The 13,425-nt window shown below is 43.0% G+C and overlaps 3 protein-coding genes across 3 annotated transcripts; all 3 read left to right on the top strand.

The window, feature by feature from the left end:
* Positions 1–561: 561 nt before the first annotated feature.
* On the top strand, positions 562–3,091 carry LOC104444357 (vestitone reductase). The gene is made up of 4 exons (XM_018873885.2): positions 562–748; positions 1,439–1,963; positions 2,334–2,529; positions 2,614–3,091. The coding sequence occupies exons 1-4, from the start codon at positions 628–630 to the stop codon at positions 2,753–2,755; spliced, it is 984 nt and encodes a 327-aa protein (XP_018729430.2). The 5' UTR covers positions 562–627; the 3' UTR covers positions 2,756–3,091.
* A 2,782-nt stretch (positions 3,092–5,873) lies between these two features.
* LOC104444363 (vestitone reductase) lies at positions 5,874–7,768 on the top strand. Its single transcript, XM_010058019.3, has 4 exons — positions 5,874–6,242; positions 6,346–6,870; positions 7,084–7,285; positions 7,476–7,768. The coding sequence occupies exons 1-4, from the start codon at positions 5,921–5,923 to the stop codon at positions 7,615–7,617; spliced, it is 1,191 nt and encodes a 396-aa protein (XP_010056321.2). The 5' UTR covers positions 5,874–5,920; the 3' UTR covers positions 7,618–7,768.
* A 1,999-nt stretch (positions 7,769–9,767) lies between these two features.
* On the top strand, positions 9,768–12,291 carry LOC104446290 (vestitone reductase). Its single transcript, XM_018873883.2, has 4 exons — positions 9,768–9,979; positions 10,627–11,151; positions 11,487–11,682; positions 11,772–12,291. Exons 1-4 carry the CDS (start codon positions 9,859–9,861, stop codon positions 11,911–11,913), a joined length of 984 nt encoding a protein of 327 aa, XP_018729428.1. The 5' UTR covers positions 9,768–9,858; the 3' UTR covers positions 11,914–12,291.
* Positions 12,292–13,425: the final 1,134 nt, after the last annotated feature.

Raw genomic sequence — 13,425 nt, 5'->3', positions numbered from 1 at the left:
CGGCTTGCGGTGAATAGTCCTGTAATTTTTAAAGAGTAATCTTCGGCTGTCTCTCGATCACAAAAAAAAAAAAAAAATCTCAAGCCAACTTGTGTTAGGCATTTAATGTCGAGAGACACTTGTCTATGCACACATTGGTGTAGGACTAAGTTCACGATGGATGATTGAAATGTAGATTGAGTGTTTATGATTCAATGTCGGACTAAGTCCACGATGGATGATTGAAATGTAGATTGAGTGTTTATGATTCAAATTGAAAGATGACTTTCGGAGGAAGATGTATTCGTTACCACTCATTTATCTTTTTGGCCCCTTTTGAAGTTAGGCATTTAATGTTGAGAGACATTTGTCTATGGACACATTGGTGTAGGACTAAGTCCACGATGGATGATTGAAATATAGATTGAGTTCATTATTCAAATCGAAAGATGACTTTCGGGGGAAGATGTATCCGTTACCACTCATTTATTTTTTTGGCCCCTTTTGAAAATGAAAATCAAAGTGACGTAAGCGGCGTTGCATCCGCTTTTAAGTGGAGAAGCGCACCGGCTCTGCTGGCCAAAACATCGAGGTCACTCAAAAAGTTGGACGCTTCCTGAAAATTGAAGCGTCTCACTTCTCCAAGCCATGGAGGGCAACAGAGGCACGGTGTGCGTGACAGGCGGTACTGGCTTCATAGCTTCATGGCTCATCATGAGGCTCCTTGAACATGGTTACTCCGTCCGGACCACCGTCAGACCCGACCCGGGTAAGTCTCCCTTCTTCTTTCTTCCTGCTTGAACATGGAGATTCGTTCTTGCCATGAGTTCTGATCAAGTGTATGGTCTGAGATTGATGTTTTGTACTGTATATGTCGACACGACGGTCCAACGTGATCTGATCTGTCTATGCCTGTAAATTTATCGGCAATACTAAGGTTAGCTTTCTTGATCGAAGATTGATCGTATAGATTAAGTGTATGGGACTACTCATGTGTTTCGAACGGTCCGTGCATGTAAAATGTTTATGCTGAAAGTTGGGGTGTCGACAGATGGAGAAATTTCTATGTATTTTGTGGGATTCGGGCGTTTGAGGTTCGATTCTGATCGGAATTGTCATTGGGCATGGAACCATAAGAAAAGCAACCCTTTTTTGCCGCCCTTTCAAGCATGAGAAGGCATAAGATGAAGTAAGGATGTCTTGAATTAGGGGCAGCTGAATCGGATAATGATGATCTCTTGCTCTTGTTCTACATATGAATTCACTCATTCTCTCTCGAATCGGCTTTTCTTGCAGTTCTCGTTGCTAAGTTTAATGCTGTAATTCGGAGTGTTTCCTGAATGAGTCATGTTGGTTAATTTATTTTGGGCTGCTATCTCCAGTTAACCTCACACATCAGTTTCCCATTAGATGTTTGAGCTTTTATTCGCAAAGCGATTGACCGATTTGTTCCGCTCAGATGGCAAAAGGGACATGAGCTTCTTGAAAAATCTACCAGGAGCATCAGAAAGGCTCCAAATCCTAACCGCTGACCTCAGTGACCCCGAGAGTTTCAGCCCAGCCGTCAAGGGCTGTGTCGGAGTCTTCCACGTTGCCACCCCGATGGACTTCGAGGACAGAGAGCCAGAGCCAGTCGTCACCAAACGATGCATCGATGGAGCGTTGGGCATCCTGAAGGCCTGCCTGAACTCCAAGACGGTGAAGCGGGTCGTGTACACTTCGAGTGCGGCTGCAATTCCATTTAACAACTCTGGGGCCGATATATTGGATGAGGACTCCTGGAGCGATGTTGAGTCCATCCGAGAAATGACGGGGATTGGAGCTTCCTACGCAATCTCAAAGACATTGACTGAGAAGGCGGTTCTTGAGTTCGGAGAGCAGCACGGACTGGAAGTGGTGACGGTGGCTCCCACGTTTGTCCACGGGCCCTTCCTTTGCCCTAAGTTCGCTGGATCCGTCCGAATTTCGCTGGCTTTGGTATTAGGTAATGTGATAAACGAGAAAAAATCATATGATCAAATATAAATAGGGTCAGTCAAGTCTATCTGAACCGTTGATCATGTGAAATCTACAGAGAAACTATGTTTCATATAATATTGATCTCCACTGATCTATTGATTTTACAATAACTTTTTGTGATACATTTTCGGTCCTGCAGTCAAATTCATGATCAATTTGATTGTTTTGGTCACCAGAATGATACCAGAATTCCATAATTTGACAATGTTTCTCTGCTCAATGTCAAGTATATGACAAAGAAGACAAGACTATAATCTGTCCATCCATATGTTTATCTTCATTTCGATGATACAAAGAATCTCAAATCTTAGATTGACTGCATTCAAACTTAACAGGGAACGAGAATGAGTACTCTCTTCTTCTCGAAGTAGCTTTCGTGCATGTAGATGACTTGGCGAGAGCACACATCTTCCTCTTCGAGCACCCCGACACCAAGGGGCGGTACATTTGTACCTCGGCCACGATGACCATTGAGGAGATGTCCAAGTTTCTCTCGGAAAGATACCCGGAGTTTCGCATACCCTCTCCAGAGTAAGTCCTGATATATTCCATTTCATGATGTAACAGATTATTGCTGTTCTTGGACTGAAAGCAAAGCTTTTCAAATCTTTGTAGGTCCTTGAAGGAATTGAAAAGCCCCAGGTTCTTCCGCCTATCGTCAAGGAAACTGTTGGATGCCGGTTTTGAGTATAAGTACGGGATCGAGGACATGTTCGATGGAGCCATCCAATGCTGCAAAGAAAAGGGGTATCTCTAGATCAACCGAAGCCTACGGAATTTAGTACATCAGGCCGAACGTAGGAATGTTCAGAGTACCAGAAAGTGGACATGATGTCGTATAACGGTATAAAGTATTTCTTTTCTGACCTTGGCTAAAAATAGTCCTCTAAACAAAATGCAGAAAGAATAGAGAAACATGTTGAGAAAATGCGTACCATGTACCTAGCACAGCTTGTGAAAACTAATTTATCCGAGCGCCATAGAGGAGATAGCAAACCGCATAAATAATCTTGGTACTGTATGTTTCTGTTCTTGTACATTTGATATTGCAGTACTGAGAACAGAAGCACTTATAGCATAGATCATGATATACGTGTGTTTTGTTCTTCGTGAATATTGTTGAGAATTTCTGTTTCCGAAGCTTAATGCACCATCTATGTTGCCATGTACTGTAAGAAATCGATAGCATCTCCACTGTCTTTTTTAATCCATGCTATATCAAGCAACTCTGCCTTTCCTATTGGAAGTACTACTGAAAGCACCCTTTCATTCTTCAAGAAAGTATTGCATAGAACCATTTTCCTTATTCAATACAACGTTCATTGTCGAAACCCTTTTCCACTCAACTTACATTTCTTCCAAGGCAAAATCAAAATCGTCATCAAAAAGCATCACCAATCTAGGAAATCGTTTACCTATTCCATAGCATTGGTACTAGGCTACTAGCCATTAAACACAAGTTCGCCTTTTCTCTCCTTTTCACTAGAGATACCAAGATCACTCCAAGTTGATTCCATTGCCCTGTATTTCTTTGATTTCCTCCCTCCTCCTCGTGCAAGCAGGATACTCGAACTTGACATGTCCTAATTTCTTACAAGCAAAGCAAATTACCTCCGTTTTGTCCCCGTTGCTTTCGTCATTGTCCCGTGACAATTTCTTTTGCCCCTAAAGTCCTAAAGAAAACGCTCAAATTTTTCTAGTCAGTATAAACATTACTTGGAGAGTTGGTATGCTCCTTCGAGTTAAGCGCATCAGCTGAGATAATTTAACTCTTCTTCACTTTTGGTTTCCTCACTGGTTACCCCCGATCCATCCCGAATCTCCATCGCTGTTTTCCACATTGATATCTAATTATATTCAGCCCGCATTGGAGTGCAATCGAGCCTATGCACAGATTTGTAGCTTGCGCTAGTTCCTTCTCATGAATATCATCTCTTCCTTGGTTTGATGCAGAGCATGGTCCATTTTCAATGACTTTCCATGCTTCCTGATCTATAGATTTGATGAACATCTCCATTTCTGCATCTCCTATAAACAAAATCAGAGCCGCGAAAGAGGCAGAGGTTGAACAACAGGTTGACCTTCATTCAAGTGGGTACTACCACGCATAGTTGCCCACTCTGCGGACTTTTTATCTAAAAGGGCAAGAAAAACTAATCGTTCCCTCTGTCTGTTGCGCGCGGGGAATATGAACAAGTGAATCGGATAAAATAGTCAGAATGAAGGAAAGGAAATCGTACACCAGATTTACGTGATTCGGTCCAAATATCGGAATCTACGTCCATGAAAAGAGCAGTACGAAATTTCACTATAGAAACAAGCGATACACCGGAGATGACAATCACTCGAGTACTCAAACACATTTTCAGTGTTTTCCAGCTTTAAATTACATTCAAATAACTCACACAGTATTTAGCCCTCACAATTCCCAGTGAAACTTCACTCAATAAATTAAACAAAATCTACTCACAAGAATTTAATTGACTAAAACATTCCGGTATAATTTCAACGACAAAATTTCTCGAGCTTCTGGCTTTTCTCCGGGAAGTCTCACGACTTCTCTCACCAGCTCTTCAGCTCTCTCTTGGCCACCAAAATAACTCAGCGCACTCTTCTCCGTTGGACATCCCTCTCTTTTAAAGGCGAAACCAGATAGAAATTGTGAACTCATTCGGCGCTCACAGTCAGCACTGACGCCCACCAAAATTCACGCATGCACACTTTGCATATGACGCATTTAATGAGGCAGAAAACGTGCGCCCATAATCTTTGAAGATAAGCATAAAAGAAGGATGGCCGCCGTCTTTCAAGACCATCTCCACGACGTTCAACTGCTTCAATTAATATTTTATCATTTCTTTCCTTTCGTTCGCTTCAGCTGAATGAAAGAGCAAAGGAAAGAAACAAGGAGTTAATGAAAGAAGACAAAACAAGCCCACAACTTTTTACTTTTGGTCTTGGTCTTCAACGTCCATTTCTTGCCATCCATGCACGTCCATGTGCATGCAATTAAAGAGGTATAAAAAAATAATGGACTTTCCCTCTCGCGGCTGCACGCTCTCTTTTGGCATCATTCTTCACGCTTGCGGCTCATAGATCCGCATGCAATCTTCTTCTCACAATTTCGGCCAATTCACATGCGCTACTCTGACTTGCACGTGGTCAAGTTCACGTATGCTCATTAGTCCGATTTCATTACGGACTCAAATTTGAAACATATTCACAACACTGTTATGTTATGATCCGACCGTGCATGAAGTTGAAATCCGTTCATCTAGGAATTAGTATTTTGACCGTGCCGGAATGACTGGTGTACTAGTGCTCGGTCTTCAAATTTCCGGTCTTCACGGCGATTCTAGACTAAGTAAAGGCTCCGATTTTTCGATTCTATCGCTTGCAAACTATTCAAGGGGGTCCTTTGCTTTCCATATGGTTGCGTATGCGGAAGGGGAAGGGGAACGGGAGTGGTCATCATCCGTCAGAGCGAATGCCAATCTTCTCTATATGTAAATTTAAATCTTCTAATAATAATGATAATGGATCCTACATTATAAACATAACAACTCGGTCCGATAAGAGTGGGGAGTAGTTGCTGGGGCTAGAAGGCCTAGACAATGAATGGCTCATGATAGGCTTCTAGGATAGTGAATGGTGCATGAATGAATCAAATTATGTATTGAATGAAGGAGAAAGCTATTTTGAGACGTGTAAAAACTAACTTACAGAGGCGTTTTTTGATATAATGTTAAGATTTGCTTTGAAACTTCAAAGTTAAGCCAGCCCAAATTAAGGCACTTCCAGGATAGGTAACCTCCTCTGAGAAATTGCTTCCCCGTTTGTTAAAGGACACAACCACGAAGCTCGACACGGAATTGGCCAAAGCGAACACTCTTAAGCGAGTTACTTCAGGATCTCATAATGAATGTCCACAAACCCTGTTACATATGCGACGAAATATCTAACATTCTTTCCTGGCTACTGTCGGCCGCCTCTCTCCAGTAGCATCAAAAAGCACCATTTCCATCACAGTCTAGCTTGGGAAAGAGAGATCAAAAAGCACCATTTCCATCACAAGCTAGCTTGGGAAAGAGAGAGAGAGAGAGAGAGAGAGAGAGAGTCGTTCATGGAGAGCGATAAAGGCATGGTGTGTGTAACGGGCGGGACTGGATACTTGGCTACATGGACGATCATGAGGCTCCTCGAGAAGGGTTACTCGGTCCGGGCCACCGTCCGTCCTGACCCGGGTAAGCACGGCGGATCGTGACTCGATCCGGCTTGGGTACACGGATGTGTTCGAGATTGTTTGCTTGCTTCTTTCAGTGAATTCTGTGTTTCCCTGGCATGCAGATCGCAAGAGGGACATCAGCTTCCTGACAAACCTCGCGAAAGGGCCGCAAAGCCTCCAGATCTTCCACGCCGATCTCAGCGACCCCGAGAGCTTCGCCCCGGCCATCGAGGGCTGCGTCGGCGTCTTCCACATGGCCGCCACCATCGACTTCCACGGCCGGGAGCCAGAGGCCGTCCTCACGGAGAGAGCTGTCCGCGGGGCGGTCGGCATCCTGAAGGCATGCTCGAGCGCTGGAACGGTGAGGCGGGTGGTGTACACGTCGAGCTCCGCCGCCGTGCACGGGAACGCTACCAGCGCAGAGACCATGGACGAGGGCTTCTGGACTGACGTCGAAATGGTCAGGAGACTGAAGACGGCTGAGGGGCCATACATGGTCTCCAAGACGCTGGCGGAGAAGGCGGTTCTCGATGCCGGGGCGAGGATGGGGCTGGATGTGGTGGTGGTGGTTCCTTCCTTCATGATTGGCCCATTCCTTTGCCCCAAGCTTCCGGCCTCAATTGGCATAGCGCTGGCCATGGTCTTGGGTATGGACCTGACAATCGAATTGCATTACACTTGCGCATTCTCTTCGGGCCACTCCTAGATCATTTCTCGGTGCGGGTGATGAGGAATCGTCGCGTTGATAGGAATTAGTCGGATGGTGAAAGAGCCTCGGCCTAGTGTCGAGCACGAATTTTGATTATTCATTCGAGTTAAAATGCGAAATTCGGGTTCTAATGCACCTTAATATATTGCAGGAGACGCAAACCCATATAAGAATGTGTGTTTATCCAAGACATCGGTGGTACATCCAGACGATGTGGCGAGGGCGCATATCTACCTCTTCGAACACCTTCCGGCCAAAGGCAGGTTCATCTGCTCTTCCGACGTGATCACCCTCGAAGAGACGGCCGAGCTTCTCTCCCAGAGGTTCCCGGAACTTCCGGTGCCATCGCCGAGGTAAGGTTTTTCAGTTCTCATGTTCCTCTTCAAGAATTCTCGAATATACGTTTTCTTTATTTCGAAGTCGAAATTGTATGCAAATCTATGAATTGCCAATGTTTGTATATTTCGAAAATTCTAAGTACTTAAAAAGGTTGTGCAATACCATTGGTTTGGCACTAACGAAGAGGGCATTTTAAATTTTCAGCGCTCTCAAGGAAATAAGAGGTTATTCGATGCCGCGCCTTTCGTCGAGGAAGCTCTTGGACATTGGCTTCGAGTTCAAGCATCGCCCGGAGGACATGCTCGATGGAGCTATTCGGAGCTGCAGAGAAAACGGTTACGTTTGAAGGTGCTCCCAACTCGTTCAGATCTCGGCTTTTTTCTGATCTAGGGATACTTATGTATGTACTTATGCACGGTATGCACGTTGTATAATGAACTTGCATGGTCTATCATCGATGTCTTACATGAGTCGAGCACGATGAAGTCGATTATGTACTTCGCAGAGTTCCTCCTCTCTCGGAACCGTGTGCTAAACGGCTCTACCCAGGCCCCGGCACTGAGCCCGTCGAGGATAGATCCGGATCTTGACCTGGCCACTCTGCTTTATTGATAGTGGCTGGAGTCGGATCCGCTAATCATGATCCTCGTGCGTGGGTAGGTGGTCGGAGGATAGCGACCCCAATGCTTCAATGGGTTTTCGTGAACGCTACGCCACCAGCGAATGTCGACAAAGATCGCATGCATAAATGGACTTTACTGAGATTATAATCTTTGGATTATTATCAAAATAATAGCTTATTGTGAAAAAAGATTGCCAGTAATCATTTCTTTACGTGTGAATTATTGGGGGCTGCCAGTCAGGGCGACACAGTTTTCAAAAGTTTTATCGTAAGAGGAAAAGACCGTGTGAATGACTGACACATGTCGGGCAATAATAGTAAGTGCAACTTCTTTAACAAAAAGTCCAAATTTGATAGAATGTTGACACGTAATAGGGTCTTCAGTATGTGGGGCCCCTCTTGTGTTGGATTGACACGGAGCGCCAACCCCCACCAATAGTTTGAGCAGGACAATGGAAGACATCCTTCCCTACCCGTTGAAAAGCAAGATGGTCGTCCTTTTCTAGAATGCCAAGTATGTATATCGATTTCAAAAAAATTGTCTAAATTATCTTAAAATTATTATACGATGATGAATTCAATTTTAAATATTTCAATATGATTAATTTTATCCTAAATATTTTACAATCTATTAATATATTTTTTTCTGATTAATTTTAGCTTGAAATCACTTACTTGGATTTTAGATATTTTATGTGAGTAGATGATTTTTATAATTTTTCTTGTAATTTTTTTTTCTGAATTTTTGTCTTTTTTTTCCATTTATTCTTTTTTTCCTATTTTCCTTCGTCGGTCTAGGGTCTCAATTGACCAGCATAGGTTGTTGGGTAAGGGTTTAAGCCAATCCAAGCGGGGGAAAGGTTGACCGCAAGGAACTATAGTATGGCACACCTGCCCTCACCTCATCTAGACTTAGGCGAGGACTGTGACACCCTCATTGTGGTCAGCAAGGTCCCACGAGCCCTCAGTGACCTTCGTAGCCATCGCAAAGGCCTTAAACAGTAGGAGAAAAACAGGAAAAAAGAAGAAAAGAAAGAAAAGGAAAGGATGATCGGGAAGTTCAAAAAATAACAAGATCAAACATTTGACCCAAAAGGAGCTAAAAGTTTTTTTGAATGAGAAGTTCTTCCTTCAGGATGAGCTAGGGCATACAACTTATGTTATAAATATTTCCAGGTACTAATAGAATTAAAATGAATGCAATAAAATATATATTTTTTAAAGATTGCAAAAATCATCAACTTTAGTGTCGGCTATGCAATATAAGACAATCCTAACTGTGCAACGTAGGACAATTGGCCTCCACATTAGTTATTTCCAACCAAATTTAGCTAAAAGAATTATATCGGTAAATCGTCAAAAGATTTAGAATTAAATTGACCAAATTGAAAAATTTAGGATTGAATTGACATTATACAATAGATTTAGATAAAATAATCAATATGATGGACTTGGTTATTTATTTGATTTAAATGAAAATTTAGGTTATAAATGATATATATAATGCGGCTTATATTAGGTTGACCACCCAAAAAATGTAGAATAGATAAATTCGCATATAAGGCGTGGTGTTGTACCACCAGGTCTGGTAGCCTAGTGGTAGAGAAGCCGCCTTGTCTTTAACATGGTCAAAAGTTCAAGTTACGTGAGCGAATATCTGAATAGCTAGTGTCTTAGGCATTCTTTTACCTCATGTAGAAAGATTTCTTTTCATCCGACACTTCGGTGTTAGGCTACGGGGGCGACATATCGTAAAAAAGTAGACCGGGCAGTTATCATTCAAATCGGACATTATCATCTTTGTTAACTCTTCAAGGGAAAGCTTAATGAATTGGTTACACCCTCCTTTTCAACGTGGCGTCCTTTGTAAGGAAGACGCAAGCAGACTCTACTGGCCAAAACATCAAGGTCACTCGAAAAAGTTTGGTGCCTCCTGAAACTTGAAGCTCTTCACTTCTCCAAGCTATGGAGGGGAACAGAGGCACGGTGTGCGTGACGGGCGGTACTGGCTTCATAGCTTCATGGCTCGTCATGAGGCTCCTCGAACATGGTTACTCGGTCCGGACCACTGTCAGACCCGACCCGGGTAAGTCTTTCTTCTTTTTTCCTGCCTGAACATGGAAATTGGCATGAGTTCCGGTCCAGTGTAAAGTTCTTTTGACCGATGTTCTGTGCAGTCCATACATGTTCTGATCTGTTTGTGCACGCACAATACGTATGCGTTTCAAATGGTCTGTGTTTGTGGAGAAATAAAGGAGGAAAGGGTTTGGGCGTTAGTTATTGCAGAAATTTTTTATACTCTGTCCGGTTCGGGCATCGAGGAAAAATTTTGATCGGAATTACAGTCGGACATAGATCATATGCCGCTTTTCATGCATGAGAAAGCATAAGATTGACTAAATACTGGTTAAATTAATGGCGATAGACTTGGTTTATAATGATTAGATTTCTCTTATATGATCAGATATGAACATGTTCCATATGCCTAGGTGGCTAAGACAAAATCGCTTGCTCTTGTTCTACGTATGAACTCTCTCACGCTCTCTTGAATCAGCTTTCCTTGCAGTCCATATTGACAAGTTTTATGGTGTATTCAGATTATTTCCTGAATGAGCCATGTTGTATCAGCTGATTTTCTCTAGATCGGCTTCTCTTATTAACAGGACATATCCATATCCTATTAAATATTTGAGCTTTTAATTGGGACACGATTGACGAATTTGTACTGATCAGATGGCACTAGAGACATCAGCTTCTTGAAAAATCTGCCAGGAGCATCGGAAAGGCTCCAAATCCTCACAGCCGACCTGGGCGACCCCGAGAGTTTCGGCCCAGCCATTGATGGCTGTGTCGGAGTCTTCCACGTCGCCACCCCGGTGGATTTTGAGGACAGAGAGCCAGAGCCAGTCGTCACCAAAAGATGCATTGACGGAGCGTTAGGCATCCTGAGGGCCTGCCTGAACTCCAAGACCGTGAAGCGTGTTGTGTACACCTCGAGTGCGTCAGCTGTTCAACTTAACAACTCCGGCGCCGATATAATGGACGAGGACTCTTGGAGCGATGTTGACTCCATAAGAGGAATCACGACGTTTCTATCTTCGTATGCAATCTCAAAGACATTGACCGAGAAGGCAGTTCTCGAGTTTGGAGAGAGGCACGGGTTGGAAGTGGTGACGGTTGTTCCCTCATTCGTCCACGGACCGTTCATTTGTCCCAAGTTCGCCTCATCTGTCCGGAATTCGCTGGCTTTGGTATTAGGTATGTGAAATATATCTAGACCGTTGATCATGTGAGACTCACATAATTGGGGGTATAAGTAATATTGGTCAATATGATAGATAGATTTTGCAATAACTTGCCGGTATACACCTTACATACTATAGTAAAATTCATGACCAGTTTGATTGATTTGGTCGCCAAAGAGATGCATAATTTCCACAATTTTGACAACGTTTCTCTGTTCAACGTCAAATGTATGACAAAGGAAGACAAGACTATAAGCCGTGCCACCCATATCTTCATGTTTATTTCAATGATACACACTTCTTTTAAGTCTTAGTTTGACTGCGGAAAATCCCATCTGAAATTATCAGGGAACGAGAACGAGTACAGTATTTTCCTCAGAATCTCTCTCGTGCATGTGGACGATGTTGTGAGAGCGCACATCTTCCTCTTTGAGCACCCTGACGCCAAGGGCCGGTACATTTGTTCCTCGGCCACGATGACCATCGAAGAGATGTCCAAATTTCTGTCGGAAAGATATCCGGAGTTTCAGATACCCTCACCGGAGTAAGTCCTGTTGTATCCCATTTCATGATGTTAACAGATCTACTATTGCTGTTCTTGAACTGAGAGCAGAGTTTTTCAAATCCTTTCAGGGCCTTGAAGGAAGTGAAAGGCCCTAGGTTTGCCAGCCTTTCGTCAAGGAAGCTTTTGAATGCCGGTTTTGAGTATAAGTACGGGATCGAGGACATGTTTGATGGAGCGATCCAGTGCTGCAAGGAAAAGGGCTATCTCTAGATCAATCTCTGTTCCATGCATATGATAGAATTCGGTACCTCAGGCCGAACATAGTAATGTTCAAAGTAATAAACTGGCATCATGCCATCCAGTGAGACCTATTTCTGTTACTGATCTGTCCTGGGTTCGTATCATATAATCCTCTAAGAAAGATGCAGACAAAAACAGAGAAACACGTTGAGGAAACGTGTACCATGTATCTAGCACGACCCGTGAAAATTGATCTGCCTCACAGTTTTTTATACTCATGTAATCATGACCACGAAATTGATCTACTATTGTTGATCATAGTTGAACATCTTGTCCATCTTTCATTGTGGAGTAGGCATACCCGGCCGAATCACATTAATCATATGTATCAGGTTCATTTTGTGGGCTTGTCTCCTGCTCGATTTTCACATGTGTCCAAGCTTCCCCGTCTTTTGTTATATTCCGGAAAGGAAATGATAATTTGGTAGACAGATTGGACAAAAATAGCACTGGATGACAGATGCAATTTGAAGTCATTGTTGAAAAGAGAGGATGCAAATTGACTATGAAACCTTTTCCCAACGTTTTAAAACACCGCCCATGTACGATTTTTCGGCATGTGCACGCCATCACATTGTCAATGAGTCCGACAAGGAGTGACGGATGCAATGCTCCAGAAGCTTAATCAATAAAAGAAGGAAGACCCATGATGTACACGTTGAGTTTTGCGGAAACGTGTCATAAATATAACTCACAAAATATGAGTTTTATTATTACAATATTTTTTCACATCACGTGCCATACTCAGTGCAAATTAGCTCCTACAATACTCGAGTACAAAGACCCACAATTTTTTCTCACTCTCACGGACGGACTATTCTCTTTTCTCTCTAATCTCTTCTTCACTCGACTTGTTGGACCTCTCTACTTTCTTCTCGTCTCTCTGCTCACGCCACACACGGACCCCACACAGAACATTCTCACGTCACCCTCTTCCTCTCACTCTACTACACTCTACCACTCAACTCACACGCACATGGAGCACTAGCCCCTATTTATAGGCTGCAAATATCGGTGCATCAACCGATTTCCACACCAAATATCCTTAGAATATTAATATTTTATAGTTTGGTTGATTTGGTCACCAAATGGATGTGGAAATTCCATAATTTAACAACGTTTCTTTGTTAAATATCAAATATAAGCCAAAGGAAGACAAGACTATCATTATCCATCGATGCATATGTTCATGTTCATTTCGATGACGCACCCTTTCTAAAATCTTAATTTGGCTGCAATAAATCCCATTTGAAATTATCGGGGAATGAGAATGACTACCCTTTTCTCCTCAAAATATCTCCTGTTCATGTGGATGATGTGGTGAGAGCACACATCTTCCTCTTCGAGCACCTCGATGCCAAGGGGCAGTACATATGTTGTTGGCTGTCGAAGCAGCATCCTAGGATCGACGTACGTAGAAACTTGAACATGTTGAGAAGTAGATGAAGATTTGCGTACCTGATTTGGAATCCATCGTTATTT

The sequence above is a fragment of the Eucalyptus grandis genome, chromosome 5, assembly GCF_016545825.1.
Source record: "Eucalyptus grandis isolate ANBG69807.140 chromosome 5, ASM1654582v1, whole genome shotgun sequence".
In the NCBI taxonomy this organism is placed as follows: Eukaryota; Viridiplantae; Streptophyta; class Magnoliopsida; order Myrtales; family Myrtaceae; genus Eucalyptus; species Eucalyptus grandis.
This window is presented reverse-complemented; position numbering and strand designations above follow the sequence as displayed.